This window comes from Rhynchophorus ferrugineus, unplaced genomic scaffold, assembly GCF_030347505.1.
Source record: "Rhynchophorus ferrugineus isolate W39M unplaced genomic scaffold, kcgeb_rfMv2 rfM4, whole genome shotgun sequence".
In the NCBI taxonomy this organism is placed as follows: domain Eukaryota; kingdom Metazoa; phylum Arthropoda; class Insecta; order Coleoptera; family Curculionidae; genus Rhynchophorus; species Rhynchophorus ferrugineus.
Window position 1 is genome coordinate 51704455 of NW_027472583.1, and position 16049 is coordinate 51720503.

The following is a 16049-nucleotide window of genomic DNA, read 5'->3' on the forward strand; positions in this document are numbered from 1 at the left end:
TGCGACATCCAAATTATTTGAGAAACTGCTGTAAAAATGTATCAAACCACTTATTGAAATACCAAATTTCCTGTTTGAATTTTGAAATCACCACTCAACAATCAACCAAGTGCACAGGGTAACAGCGATTGCTGAAAAGACATTGGAAAAAAATTAATACTGCCCTGAAATATTCCTGGATATCTCACAAGCTTTTAATCGGGTATGGCTTTTGGGATTAATCTACAAAATGAGCAAATTGCTACTGCGGAGCAAAATTTAGAGTATCGCAGGAAGGGGCATTTTCAACACATTCCAATCTACTCTACGCTACTGATATCCCAACAATAAAAGAGACAGTACATTTTCTGACGACACAGTAATCATAGAAAAATATATATAGAGACTGGAAATACAGCTTAATAGCCCCAATTCTGTCAAAATTGATTTTGCGTTGCGGCAAAATGGCAAAATCATACATATATCACTTGACGGATGCCCGATTCCTCAAGCAGAATCAACTAAATACCTCGGCATACGTCTCATTAGTAAGTTAAATTGGAAACATCATATTAGACAAAACTCAGAGCAGGTTAGACTCAAAGTCAAACAACTGTACTGATTACTCAGAAGATTCTCTCAACTTGACGTAAAATCAAAGAGATTGGCTTATTAGTCAATCATAAAATCAATTTGAACCAGTGATGTGCAAATATAGGGTTCCACGGCAACATCAAACCAACTAGTAATCCAACGCAACGAAAACAAAGATCTACGATTAATTACCAATGCTTATCGCTACATAATCAACAAAGAGCTGCATGATGACCTCAAATGTATATAACAGGTCAATTGAAACGCCCCGGCCTGACACTATTGAGTGAATTATAGCATTTTGAGTGAAGCAACTTTTGTTACTGTGAAAGAAATGTATAAAAAGGAATTTCGCGTGTTGATAAAATATTACTTTTCAAAGGGAAAAATACAGTTGAAGCAAAAACTTGGCTTGATGCCGAGTTTCCGAACACTGCCCCAGGAAAACCAATCATCAAGGATTGGTATGCTAAGTTTAGACGTGGTGAAATGAGCACCGAAGACGGTGAACGCAGTGGACGACCAAAAGAGGTTGTTACCGACGAAAACATTAAAAAAATCCACAAAATCAATTGAATTGAATGACCGTAAATTGAAATTGAATGAAATAGCAGACACTCTCAAGATATCAACTGTACATCATATCATTCAGGAATATTTGAGTATGAGAAAGCTCTTTGTAAAGTGGGTGCAGGGCGAGCTCACTTTTGACCAAAAACAACGACAGTTGATGATTCGGAGCAGTGTTTGAAGATGATCAAGCGTAATAAACCCGAGTTTTTGCGTCGATATGTGACAATGGATGAAACATGGCTCCATCATTTCACACCGAAGTCTAATTGATCGCTAATCTAATCATCGAAACTGAGGCCTATTTTGAAGCAAAGAACAAATCGTACTACAAAAATGGTATCGAAAAATTGGAGGGTCGCTATAATCAGTGTATCACCCTTGAAGGGAATTATGTTGAATAAAAAAAAATAATTTGGCCAAAAAAATGTATTTTACTATGGTAGGCCGGGGACTTTCCATTTGACCTCTTACTAACTGATCCATATTTCGCACTAAAACATGTAATAAGTTTGCTAAACCACAGAAACTTGCAAGCAAAACAACAACTGGAAAACACACAGGAAATCAGAAGATTGAAGCGAACCAAACCACACAAACTTGTATAGAGTAGAAGTGTATTACTAATTCTAGTTTGCCATACTATGACTCAAATGAAGTCATACAACGCGATATTTGTCTAACCAATATCGAGTTTAATTGGTGTGTGAACTTGTTAACGTTTGCGTGAAGTACTTCGAAAGAGTGTTACTAAATAGCAATGTACTCGCTAATCACCTAAATATGCGAGGTGACAGCGAAGACTAAAACGTCCAACACCATTCGATCTGATTATTGGACATATGTAGACTTTAGAATAAACCTAATTAATTAAAGTAGTATAAAGAAATCAGGGAGATTTTATAGAGGAGAATAGCTTAAGTAGTTTAGTTTTATTTCAATTTGGGAAATACAAACTGATATAATAATTCCGTACTCTCCTTGCTTGTGTATTAATGCAAGTACAACAGAACAGAAGAAATATATTGAATTTTAAATTAAGATTGTACTAAGCATACCTAATGTAAGATGTTATTAAAAAAAATTATATATACCCGTTATCTTATACCCTTAATCTTATTTATCATATTTTGGCTCTTCTCTACCTTTTGGCTCTTCTCTGAAAAAGGCAGCAAAAAAAATAAAAGCGGGGTTAGAAAATGTTTTTATCGCTTTACAGAATTTCGTTGTCTTCAACAATGAACATTTTTCTTGTATAATTCACTATAAGTTCGATGATAATCTCTTTATTGTTGCAAAATTAATAAAACTGCCGTGACCAAATAAATATTCATAGCAGACCAAGAACGTGAGCTGAGTACGTTGAAATGATTACGGTATCTAGTTGTTCCTACGGTTGCATATCGACAACGCCGTCGCTGGTCGTCGGTTTGGCAACGCGAGGAGTCGTCTAGGGCTCGAGCGACGACCTTCTTTGTCTCCGGTCGCGGCTTCCGGTTGGTCTTTCGTATCGAAGTAGCTAATCCTTTGTGGAGATGCGAAGCCGCGTGCCGTGCATTATTCATGGCTCGAGTGATAAAAATTCTATTCGATCTGATGATGTACGATCTCAAATTTATCGTCATTGGCCAAATCAAAGGTCATTTCAACGTCTGATAATACATTTAATTATTGAGTGTCTTTCATATCTCGCAACATAACTACTTATTGGCCTAAAAATGTTACATGTATTTCTTAAAAAACGAATGTATTGACTTTAAAATTAATTAATAAAACTTGAAAATTATTTTATTTTAACGGCAAGAAGTAGCGACCATGGAGTAATATATAGAGTTAACTTAATATAAATAATTTCAAAATTGTTCTGCGTGGTCTCAAGAGGAAGGCGCTGAGAACGTCGTTTCGCTGAATTCATTGCTTAGTTTAAATTACCATTACAGCCACCAATGATAAAAATATTTTATTAGTAGAGCATTGCATTGGTCGACAAGTTCATACGCATCACGTGACTAATCTCTGACGTCACATTCACACAATTAAATTTCAAATAAAACCAAAATGTAATTCTTCGAAACCATTAATTAATATAAAATTCAATAAAAATACAAATATTGTACAATATCAAAAATATATAAAATATAAGTATATAATGTATATAAATAAAAAATAATGAAATATAAATATATAAATAAATAATAATTAAATGTGGATATAAAAATGGCTGCAATCTAATTGAAAACATAACATATCTCGTGGAAAACATAATCAAAATTATCTTTAGCTCTTTTTTCCCATTTGAAATTTCTTTAAAAAATGTGTGATTTATATCAAAATTATTGCTGTATCCTTCGAGGAAATCGAGGAGTTAAAAAAACAGCTTAAACATCTATTATTAACAATATAATAAAACATGCATGATAACCTCTTGTCTATAAAATTAAGCTCGTCTTGTTGGTCTACAAATTGTATTATATTATTTTGTATTGATGTATTTTATTAGCATCGTTGTTGAAAAGGTTATCTCGGTAAAGAAGCATTAAACCAAAATATTAATGTTGAAACTGCAATATTTAGCGTCTGTACACACTACAACTCAGTAAATAATTATATTGAATTTAACAGTTGGCTTAAATTGTTTAACAGTCGTTTACGATAATACGTTGACACAGCAATAGACATCGGCGATCAAAATACAAGCAAACACCCAATATTGAAAAAATAGCAGAAGGGAAGCGCAACCTCTACCTGCATACAGCTCATACCTAGCCCCTTATGATATAAAAGAAAAATAAGAGAAATATCTACGATTCATTTTGCGGCACAATAAAAGTTGTTTTCAACCGACTTCGAAAAAGGAGGAGGTTCTATGTTCGGCTGTATATGTATTTTTCTAATGTATGTTCACCAATTTCTCCGTCAATTATGGACCGATTTTCAAAATTGGAACCAAATCAAGTTCCGTTTGGGGAAAGAAGGGGAAATTCAAGGGAACGCTCAAATTTTAAAGGCCCATACAAAGTTTCCACATATTTTTTTCTAAAATAATCAAATGTCATTTTTCCAAAAAAAGTTATATAGGTGTAAAAGCCATTCTGTTTGCTGTTTAAGCACTAACTATAGCATATAAGGCCTCGTAAAAATGTTAAGACAACAGCTGCTATGGTGTAATGGTTAAGGCACTTAGCTCCCTAACGGAGATCGTGGGTTCGATTCCCGGCATGGAAATAAATCTTTGTTGTTATTTAGTTAGAACATCTGTCACATCACCTAGACTAGATAGCGGACTCTCTGGGGCCTGAAGCGCTCCTCATTTTCAATGATTGTTTATATTAGTGTTGGGAACAATCGACTGAAATCGACTATCGACTGTTCAGTAATTGCCTACTTTTTACTATCGACTATTTCAGTCGCTATTTTCGGTCCGACTGATTTTATTACTGTTTACTATCGACTGTTTCAGTCGCTAACTTTTAGTTACTATTTTCGGTTCTACTAGTTCATTCGATTGATTAAATTTAACATTCTGGCCTTCCGTCCTAGCTGCGACCTTGAAAGTAATGCGCCAAATTTATGCTATATAGATTTATATGTAATACATGTGGTTTTATGTTTCTTTTTGTAGTTTGCTTGTGAATAACTATATCTTCTAAATAAATATAGCAGCATTTTGAAACGCTAGTTTTCGAAGGCAAAAAATTAAATTGTAAATGATAAATAGTAAGATACTTTTGACTGGCATAGTAGGTAATACTTTGGACTGGTGTAATAGGTAATACTTCTTTGATAAACTTTAACGATTTTTGTCCAAGCATTTTGTTTGTCGAAACGTTTTTCCTAAAATCTTGAAAACTAAAATTAGGTTCCAAAGGTTTCAGAAATTGCATAGATCCAAAAGATTTGACGATTTTTTTACAGTAGCGGTTATTACATTTCTTTTAAAAATATTAACCGTAAAGAGGTGAATAAAGTATATTAAATATTTGTAATAAATACATTTTCTGATAGGAAAACTCTACTGATATATTCAACAATTTATTTTGTTGGCTATTAAGAAGAGCACCACAGTTTTTATTTGTTAATGAATGGACTATCTTAACAGAATGTGTTCAACTTTTAAAGCCCATTGAAATAATGACCACCGAGTTATCTGGTGAAAGATATCCCAACGATGTCTTTAATTATACGGTTAATAAGAGGACAGCAACATTCCATCAAATTCAGGACCTTAACAAGTCAGTGGGGAAAAAATGGCAAAATTGTCTATTAGATGTCATCAATAAAAGACTGACAATTTTAGAAATGAATACGATATGTGGAAAATCCACATTTTTAGATCCTAGATTTTAAAAAAAATTTTGGTATTGCAAATAATGCTGAGGCTGCAAATAATGCTGATACAAAAAGTTATCACAAAAGAGGTATCTTCCATTCTAACTAAACAAATACAAATATAGTTCCACAACTCGAAATTCAAGACAAAACTACTGACCAAGAATGTATTGACATCTGTAGATATTTTGATAAAAAAATAGCTAGAATGAAAGAAGTAATTACTCCAAGTACTGCAGCAACTTTACAGATTTAGCAGTATTTGAAAATTCCATTTATTGGTCGTTTAGAAAACTCATTGGATTGGCAAACCCATAAAATGAAACTACCTTAATTATATCAGTTACACGTAAAATATTCCTCTATACCCGCAAATCTGTCCCCTGGGAACGAGTTTTCTCAAAATCTGGGAAAATAATTAACGATCGAGGAAATCACCTCACGGGAGAAAAGTTGAACATGATAATATTCGCAGTAATTTAAAAATATGTCCGTTCAAAAATAAATAAAACTTTTATTTAAAAAGGGTTTGGTAGTTATTATACAATCATTTTTAGGTTCATCATGGATTAGATTTTTCAATTATTAGGTATACTTTTACATTTTATTTAGTAATTATGGTTATTGAAAATCTTTGGTTTTTAGGTTTTATTTAAGTTGTATTGAGCTATTTATATTTATTATGCTATATTATTTAAAAATAGCAATTAATATATTAAAACACGATAAAACATTTGTGGTGTTATTATTCCATTCCTTTTTACGCATCCACAGAACATTCAGTATAAAAGTAATCCTACTTCCTTTGAAATTATATTATTTATTAAATGATAATACAAATTAGTAATTTTCCATTCCATTTCTTTTTTAAAGTTATCACGCCAATGAATATATATACATCTCTGTCTCGCTTATACTACCATTGGAGAATATAAAGACATTTAAAATTAACTGCTTCAAGCTTTTATCTCCGTCCTGTTCTATCTCACATTTTATACAGACAAGAATTCGTACATCTTCGTCTGACATCACGAATGGTAAAAAACAGTCGAAACGTGCATTTGACTGAAAATAGCAATTACTATTTTCAGTCGCTATTTTTTTAACTATCGACTGTTTCGACTGTTTTGCCACTATCGACTGTTTCGACTGTTTTCAGTCGATAGTTCCCAACGCTTATTATTTTGGGGCATATTTTTGGGTTCGGTATCGACTTCAAAGTAGTTAGTTGGTAGTAGTTAAAATAAAATTGTAAATAGATAAATAGGCTTAGGTAGGTATTAAGCTAAATTGTGTATATATAGTAGATTATAAGTAGATTATAAAATACGTATATTAGATAGGTTAAATAAAATTTTTGTTTATTTTTATTTAGTTATTACAGCGATTATTATGTACATATTTTGTTTTAATTTTTTTTTGTCTTAAAAATCTAAGTTTGATTTTTTTTAAATTTTTAGTCAGTTCCTTATTTATTTTTTAAAGTCGGTTCAATCTTTTTGTTAAACATATTTTAAAGCTGTTATGAATTATCTAGAAGATAGGAAAATGTTGTAGTCGTTAGAAAATATTTTCAATATGTATTCATTCATTTTGCTTTTGAAATAAAACCAAATTTTCAATAACAAAAAGCGACGAACTTTTGCATCCAGTGTGTAATAAAATTATACAAATAAAGGAAATAGTTATTTTAACATTAGATACGAGAAACAAACGGAATGACCATGATATAACAATTAAAGAGCATTTTCTTTACCATGACCAAGTTAGGAGTTACATAACTTCATTAACTAGCACAGAAATGTAACTTTCCCCGTAATATCTCTTTAGTAATTGTTTTATCGTTATTTCGTTTCATCATTGTTCTCGAAGACAAACAATTGCTCATGTCGTATAAAGGTCCTTTAGAATGAAGCATTAAATTATTAGATAATTGGCTAATATAATGACAAAAAGTAAAAATAATTTCCATAGATTTTTTATTGAAATTAGTCAATATGCATGATTTAGGTATTTTTTAACTAACTTCAAAAAAGGAGGAAGTTCTAACAGATCAATTGAAAAGTCCGCGGCCTACCATAGTAAAACACATTTTTTTGGCAAAATTAGTTTTTTGTATTCAACATAATTCCCTTCAATGGTAATACACTGATTATAGCGACCCTCCCGACTTTTCGGTACCATTTTTGTAGTACGATTTGTCCTGTGTTTCAAAATAGTCCTCAGTTTCGGCGATCACCTCTTTATTCGACGAAAATGTCTTCCCAGCGAGCATTCTTTTTAGATCTGAGAACAGGAAATAGTCGCTGGGGCCAGATCTGGAGAATACGGTGGATGAGGAAGCAATTCAAAGCCCAATACATGGATTTTTGCCATCGTTTTCACTGACTTGTGATACGGTGCATTGTCTTGGTGAAGCAACACTTTGTTTTTCTTCAAATGCGGCCGTTTTTTGGCGATTTTGTGCTTCAAACGGTCCAATAACGCTATATAGTAGTCGCTGTTTATGGTCCTTCCTTTTTCAAGGTAGTCAATGAAAATTATTCCATGCGCATCCCAAAATACAGACGCCATAACCTTGCCAGCCGACTGTTGCATATTCCAACGCTTTGGAGCGGGTTCATCGTGTGCAGTCCACTTGAATGACTGTCGATTGAATTTCGGAGTGAAATGATGGAGCCATGTTTCATCCATTGTCACATATCAACGTAAAAACTCAGGTTTATTACGCTTAATCATCTTCAAACCCTGCTCCGAATCATCAACTTGTTGTTTTTGGTCAAAAGTGAGCTCACGCGATACCCACTTTGCACAGAGCTTTCTCATACCCAAAATATTCGTGAATGATATGATGTACAGGTTCAGCTGACATCTTTAGATTTACGGTCATTCACAATCATTTTGTGGATATTTTAAATGTTTTTGTAGGTAACAACCTCTTTTGGGCGTCCACCCGTTTGAACACACCGTCTTCGGTGGTCATTTCACCACGTCTAAACTTAGCATTGATGGTTGATTTTTCTGAGGCAGTGTCCGGAAACTCGGCATCTAGCCAAGTTTTGTTTGAACTGTATTTTTTCCCTTTAAAAAGCAATATTTTATCATCACGCGAAATTCCTTTTTATACATTTTTTTTCACAATAACAAAAGTTGCTTCACTCAAAATGTTATAATTCACATACTAATGATCCGACAACTGTCAAATTTATACACGCATCTTTTGAGGGTTAAGGCTAACTAAAAAACATATGGATTTAATTCTAGTAGCGCCACCCATACGTTAGGCCGGGGACTTTTCAATTGACCTGTTATACAGGTATTAAAATAACAAACGAAGGAGAAAACTACAGTGATATCAAAATGTTTTTACAAGGAACTTTAAAACTAAGAATAAAAGGTAACTTTACTTTCTAATGAAAGTAAAATATATTAATTGGATATACAATTATTAATTAGATGGATTGAGCCTCCAGGGGATATAACTACAAACGCGCCTCAAACTCGAAGAAAAGACTATCTACTACGATAATCCTAAAAGCAAAAAGTTATGGACTAGTCCAGGAAAATGAAATATTTATAAACAAAATATAGCTAGGCATATGCATTACCATCTGTTAAAACTGAATTAAACTGTTACTATATATGTTTACCTATGTGAATTGAACAAACTGAATAACATATTATTACACAAAAAGTCTGCAAGAGGAAATAACAGACGCAAAAACAACCTCTGTCCTCACTATAATGTCACTATGTCAAAAAGGTATCAAGCAGTTGTCATTAAAAGACCAAAAAAATTTGTTATTTATCTAAAGATTTCAAAAATACTCTATATAATTCAATAAAAATAGAAAGTTACAATATGAAATCTCCAACAGCAAGCTTATTTTACCTATCTCAATCCCATTTATCACAAGTAAATGAAATCTTGTGCCCATACGATACAACAGATGTAAGAAAATGACAAAATTACCAAGGCCATTGCAACTCAGTGAATGGGAATGTGTGCATTTAAATTTCTATAATTTTGTCAACCATATTTGTCATAGCAAACAAGGTCCTGATTAACGGGCCGCTTATTCATTCAACTCCGAAACCAATTTTCTTAAATTATTAGTAGCTGAATCCCACGAATATATATTTATCGTGGGACCTTAGTCCGTTGCCCAATCACTCAGCGCGCAACTGAAACGAACCGAAAGGCCTTCAACACCAACCAGGCATTAATGTTTAAAACAACGTTTAAAATAAAAATAAACTCGACGATAATTATAAATCGAAAATTAAATTTAATTAAGCAAATTTGAAAGCGCTTACGATATATGCGTGCTAATTTGACTCCGAACAAAGAAAACGCATCGCTGTTTGCTTAAATTACAAGAACAAATCGAAAGAATGGACCAGTTCAAAATTCCCAGCCATTCTATCGACTTGTTTCAGAACAAAACACCTGAAGACCGATTGTCTACATCCGTGGACTCTCCTGGATGATCTCAGAGCTTGTGTGAAAGTAAACGTGAACCACATATTGAGGAAACAAACAAACACGATTAAAATTAATGATGTTCTTTCGACCGTTGCCCATTTCTAACCTGAAACAACCTTCTAAAACAGGTCAAGGGTCGTTCTCGCATTTAAATCGCTCAATTATCGGGATATGTATAATGATTTTAATGAATAGGTGGCTGCAAAATCCTCGATTTTCGTTGCAGCCTATTTGGTAACGCTGCTAAGGCCAAGAGGAAAGATGCATCGGCTCGTCGAGACATTAGCATTGTGTAATTTCGACGACTTTGTCCATCCTTTTTTTTAATTGGTTTATCGCTAACGTTGCATAAACTATAATCCTCCGGCACCTTGAAAACACTTTCAGAAGCTTATCAAAACCACCCCGGATTTAGCATAATAACTTAATTCCATAGATCTCGAATATCTTTAATTTAGGATTAATATTACATTTTATATTCAAATCATAAACACTATAGTTAATAATAAATATGGTATTAATTCTGCACTAATACACTGTTAGAATATATATATTTTTTCTATGGAATATCGCTTAAAAAGATAAATTATTGCGTTCATATCACAGAGAAAAGTTCTGTGTAGTTCCTTTAAGCGCCATCTCTGATTGTAACTCCATATAAAAAACATTTTAACAAACTCATAACAATGTTAAAAATATTTCAACTGTATTAAGCTAACCAAATCTAAAATAGTACTATTTTATTGTTTATAATTATTATAAAAATTAAATTTCAATTTAATATTGTTTCTTTAGTTGCCTAAATTAGTAATGTTCAAAGTAAATGTAGTGACGAAAGCATACTGTCAATTCCATGTGGTGTGTTTAGCAGAATAATAGTGAAATGAGCGACAAAGTAGCAGAAAATTTGAAAAAACTTAATGTGGACAGTGGTGAAAAGGCATGAACCATTTTTATTTATCATTTTTAAGTTAGAATGTTGAAGGTTTTAACTTATTCTAGAGCTGCGCTACCATTGAGTCGGCGTACTTTTGCCACATTGGTTTGTAATATTTCCTGTGTATAACTTGTAGTTTTCAGAAACACTCTGTATTATTACCCTTGAGTCATCGATTTTTTACCGTCGTCTATTTATCTGACGCAATTTTTCGTACGTGTTGTGTTATACACCTTTACATCTAACCAGGTGGATTAAATACAGTTATTGTTTAACCTCGCATTTACAGGTAAAAATGAAAAAGGAAAAAGCCAAACAAACTGCAGGCGGAGATAAATCATCCGTAGGGGAGTTAAAGCCGCCACCGTCGTTTATAGAAGAGCGCCTAAACCTTTGGAATAAGTTGAAGAGTGAATATGATGCAGATATTGCATCTAAACCCGAAACTTCTATTAAAGTCACCCTTCCAGATGGAAAAGTCATTAATGCAGTAGCTTGGAAGACTACTGTTTACGATGTAGCTAAAAGTATCAGGTATGTACTCTATTGTTTCATTAATATGTGAATATTGATTTTAAAATGCTTTAGTCAAGGCTTGGCTGACAATTCAGTAATTTCTAAAGTGAATGGTGTGTTATGGGATTTGGATCGTCCGTTAGAAAGAGACTGTTCAGTAGAGTTGCTTAAATTTGATAATCCTGAAGCACAAGCAGTATTTTGGCATTCCACTGCCCATGTTTTGGGTGAAGCACTAGAGAGAATTTATGGAGGTTGTTTGTGTTATGGCCCTCCAATAGAAAGTGGTTTCTATTATGATATGTGGTTGAATGATAAAGGAGTATGTTCGGTTACTAAAACTATATGCACGATTATTTTAATTCACATTTCTAATAGGTTTCCCAATCTGATTTTCCTACGGTTGAGGGTCTCATGAAAAATATAGCTAAAGAGAAGCAACCCTTTGAACGTTTGGAAATGAAAAAGGAAGACTTGCTGGAAATGTTCAAATATAATCCATTTAAAGTGAGAATTCTCAATGAGAAGGTTGATACTCCCACTACCACTGTATATAGGTGTGGACCTTTGATTGATTTATGCCGTGGACCCCATGTCAGACATACTGGTAAAATCAAGGCATTAAAAGTGACCAAGGTATGTAATGTTGCGGCATATTGTGTAATATTGTTTGTATCTTGATTAACTTTTGTTTTACAGAATTCTTCAACCTATTGGGAAGGAAAAGCAGATGCTGAATCTTTGCAAAGAGTATATGGTATAAGCTTTCCTGACAACAAGCAACTAAAAGAATGGGAAAAATTCCAAGAGGAAGCCGCCAAGAGAGACCATCGCAAAATTGGAAAAGTATGGGTTATAATGTTCATAATAAAATGTACTTTATCTTAAACATTTTACAGGAGCAAGAGTTGTTCTTTTTCCATGAACTATCACCTGGGTCATGTTTCTTCCAACCTAGAGGAGCTCATATTTACAACACTCTAGTTGATATGATCAAGAAAGAATATAGAAAGCGAGGTTTCCAAGAAGTGGTTAGTCCTAACATCTATAATGCTAAATTATGGCAAACTTCAGGCCATTGGGCTCACTATGCAGTAAGTTATCTTTATATACTTTTTTTACAAGCGTCTACGGAAACCGTTAGACGATGTGAACAACAACCAGTCTATATATGTGAATTGATTCACTTAAAATTTAGAATATTTATGGTTAAGAATAAAGTTTATTAAAGAAATATTCAGACTAATTAATTGATTGTGTTAATATTTCATATCATTATCAGTTTATTGAAAACAAGCAACACCTATCTGACCTCTTGAGTATTTATAAAAAGTTAAGACCATTATTTTAACATAATAAAGATCAATCTGAGTAAACTGGCAACATCACATACCCGTCAAATGGTTTAGATAGACACTTTTAGTGTTTTTATGAATCCATATTTTCATCATACTATTTTTAGGATAACATGTTCTCATTTGACGTTGAAAAAGAGAAGTTCGCCTTAAAACCAATGAACTGCCCGGGGCATTGGTATGAATAATCATTACTTGATATATCAATTATACTGATTTTTAAATGTTTCAGTTTGATCTTTGATAACAGGATCAGATCATGGAGAGAATTACCGCTTAGATTGGCAGATTTCGGCGTGTTACACCGAAACGAGCTATCTGGCGCTTTGACCGGCCTTACGAGAGTTCGACGATTCCAACAGGATGATGCCCATATATTCTGCGCGCCAGAACAGATCAAACAGGAAATAAACGGCGCCCTCGACTTTCTTAAAGCCGTCTACTCCATCTTTGGCTTCAGCTTTGATCTGTGCCTCAGCACCCGACCGGAGAAGTACCTCGGCGAGATCGCTATATGGAACGAGGCCGAGAAAGCACTGACCGAGTCGTTGAACGATTTCGGCGTTCCATGGCGTGAGAATCCGGGAGATGGTGCCTTCTACGGTCCCAAGATCGACATAACCATTAAAGACGCTTTGAATAGGTCGCATCAATGCGCCACCATCCAGCTCGATTTCCAGTTACCAATTAGATTTAATTTATCATTTGTAAGGTAAGATTATTAATTTTGACAAGTACAATATTTTTATGAAGATAACATATAGTCTATTCAATTTTTTTTTATACATATGTTATCAGGATGTTTAATGTATTGCCTGCCGCAATTTGTAACTTAGTTTTAGAATCAGAGAATATTTTCCCTCTTATTTTATTCTAGTTAAAAAGAGACACAATGCTGCCTGATTAGTTCGAACACTTAAACGAATGAGCCTATCAAAGTCATCCGTTTGTTAGATGCATGTAAAATTCTTGAAAGCAATAGTGAAATGCGTGGCTGTCGATGCGATTATTTGTCTGAACACTCACTACTATTTTGTGGAAGGAATTCGCACGGGAACTAAAAACATTGGTTGAATAAAAATTGGTTTATTTCGATATTGAATGATACATGTCGTCGACCGGAGAATGGGCAGAATATTAGGTTAGGTAAAGGAAGTACTGAAGCGCTATGAAAGCAGAACCACAAGGGGTAGAGAAAAAAGAGCGAGGCGTCGTCGTGGTGGTCTTTTATAGCCGGGAATCGCATGGTACCAAACCACCAGTGTTGCCAACCTTTGAACTTGGTGTAGGTGAATACATGGTGGCCTAAAGGGTTGTAGCGCTACGTTACTCTCCTAGTGAAGCTGCCGTGGAACGTACCTTCATGTTGTGCAGGTTCCTGAGCACACCCGTGATCACGCAGTCAATCACCCAGGGACTGCTTATAAGATGGGGGCCCAACCTTAACCAGGAGTTGTATGGGATCAGCTGCCATCGAAGATGTAGCAGAGCATAGTTCGTCTTGGGGCGTTCCGATTTGTTTGAGTGTACCTATAAGTGTGGTGCCTTACGTGTCGCGTTTCGTGCTGCAAGGGGGTTCATGCGTGGATGTTATGCATGATGAACTTCTGTGGTCTTCGTCCATCGCGCAAGTCTCGTGGGATATCGTCGACCATGTGATGGATTCCTCGCGCTCTCCTTCCATGAACGTGTCGAGCACCTGTCGAGTAGCTTCTGTTGAGCTGGTTTATCTGTTAGGCACTTCGATCACCTCGGGATCACCAATTGTAGGAATGTTCGTCCGGTCGGTCGGTATCGGAATATGTAGCTGTCGATGCGATTGTTTGTCCGAACACTCACTACTATTTTGTGGAATTGGCACGGGAACTGAAAACACCGTTTGAATAAAAACTTGTTTATTTCGATATTGAATGATACATGTGGCCGACGGGTGAATGCACAGGAGATTAGGTTAAGTAAAGGAAGTACGGAAGCGCTATGGAAGTGGTACTGTTACAAGGGGTAAATAAAAGAGAAAAGAGCGACACGCCGTCGTGGTGGTCTTGTACAGCCGGGAATCGCATGGTACCAATCCACCAGTGTTGCCAATCTTTGAACTTGACGTGGTGGCCTAAAGTGTTGTAGCAGTCGCTACAAGGTTATAACACTTATGGTATTATGTAGTTTGATAACAATATTTGACGACGTTTTTGTTCAACTATTAGGATTTTGTTGTATATCAAAGCCAAACTGAACTAAAACTAAGAGTTGATGCGGCAATATTGCGTTTGATGTCACAGATTTAAATGACGTATGTACAAAATAACTTTGAATAGGCTATAGATGTAAATTCGTTTTAAGATCAGAAAATATTTTCCTTCTCATTTTATTCTAGTTATAGAGATACAATGCTGCCTGATAAGTTCGAACCGAATCAAAATATATATGTATTATATTGATAAATATCCAGGTTTACTTCTTCTTTTTAAACTTTCAAGCTTTCGACTGATACGGTTTACAATCAGATGCTCACTATTTAACAAATCTTATTTCTTATATCATAAATTAACTTCATAAAGTTCTAGTACTCCTTGTATAAAAATTGTATTTATCTTTTCAGTGAAAGCGGAGAAAAGAAAAGACCTGTAATCATTCACAGAGCAGTTTTGGGTTCTGTGGAGCGAATGATAGCCATCCTGACGGAATCTTATGGTGGCAAATGGCCATTTTGGTTGTCCCCGCGGCAGGTATGTAGACTTATTTTCAGATATTAATATGTACAATGCTGACGTTAAATTTAGGTAATGGTTGTACCTGTCGGTCCCAGCTTCGATCAATACGCGGAAGAAGTCCAGAAGAAACTCTATGTTGAAGGTTTCATGTCAGAAGTTGACACTGATGCGGGAGATACCATGAATAAAAAAATCAGAAATGCTCAGTTAGCCCAGTTTAATTTTATTTTGGGTAAAGTTGGCATGATTTTTCATTGATACTGAATCTACATAAAGTTTTCGCACACTCGTATTCATAATAAGTTTTCCTTTTTATTTTGCAGTGGTGGGAGAGAAGGAGAGATCTAGTAACACTGTCAATGTACGTACCCGAGACAACGTGGTGCATGGTGAAGTATCAGTTGATGTTCTAATCGAAAAATTGAAACATCTAAAAAATAACTACATTGTGGGCGAGGATAAATTTTAATTTTCCCACAATCTTTGTCCAGAATCCATTATGCATAATGTATTATAATTTATTTGGTAACTTATAAAGTGCATTTTAAATATAAGCTTAAGCAGATCTATCG

The 16049-nt window shown here is 34.4% G+C and overlaps 1 protein-coding gene across 3 annotated transcripts; it reads left to right on the plus strand.

The window, feature by feature from the left end:
- Positions 1 to 10756: 10756 nt before the first annotated feature.
- On the plus strand, positions 10757 to 16042 carry ThrRS (threonine--tRNA ligase). 3 transcript variants are annotated; one of them, XM_076403758.1, is made up of 11 exons: positions 10757 to 10898; positions 11185 to 11429; positions 11484 to 11733; positions 11790 to 12047; positions 12111 to 12257; positions 12311 to 12505; positions 12874 to 12944; positions 12999 to 13478; positions 15366 to 15492; positions 15547 to 15709; positions 15801 to 16042. In XM_076403758.1, the coding sequence occupies exons 1-11, from the start codon at positions 10842 to 10844 to the stop codon at positions 15944 to 15946; spliced, it is 2139 nt and encodes a 712-aa protein (XP_076259873.1). In that variant the 5' UTR covers positions 10757 to 10841; the 3' UTR covers positions 15947 to 16042. The 3 variants fall into 3 exon arrangements, with proteins under 3 accessions (XP_076259873.1, XP_076259874.1, XP_076259872.1); XM_076403759.1 differs by having other exon boundaries at positions 10775 to 11108; XM_076403757.1 differs by having other exon boundaries at positions 10803 to 11000.
- Positions 16043 to 16049: the final 7 nt, after the last annotated feature.

Excerpts from the sequence above, each read along its gene's own strand:
- ThrRS (XM_076403757.1), top strand. The coding sequence starts at position 10,935 with ATGTTGAAGGTTTTAACTTATTCTAGAGCTGCGCTACCATTGAGTCGG. Across the intron at positions 12,506-12,873 it reads GCCATTGGGCTCACTATGCA|GATAACATGTTCTCATTTGA; the intron begins GTAAGTTATCTT and ends TACTATTTTTAG. Across the intron at positions 15,493-15,546 it reads TTTGGTTGTCCCCGCGGCAG|GTAATGGTTGTACCTGTCGG; the intron begins GTATGTAGACTT and ends CGTTAAATTTAG.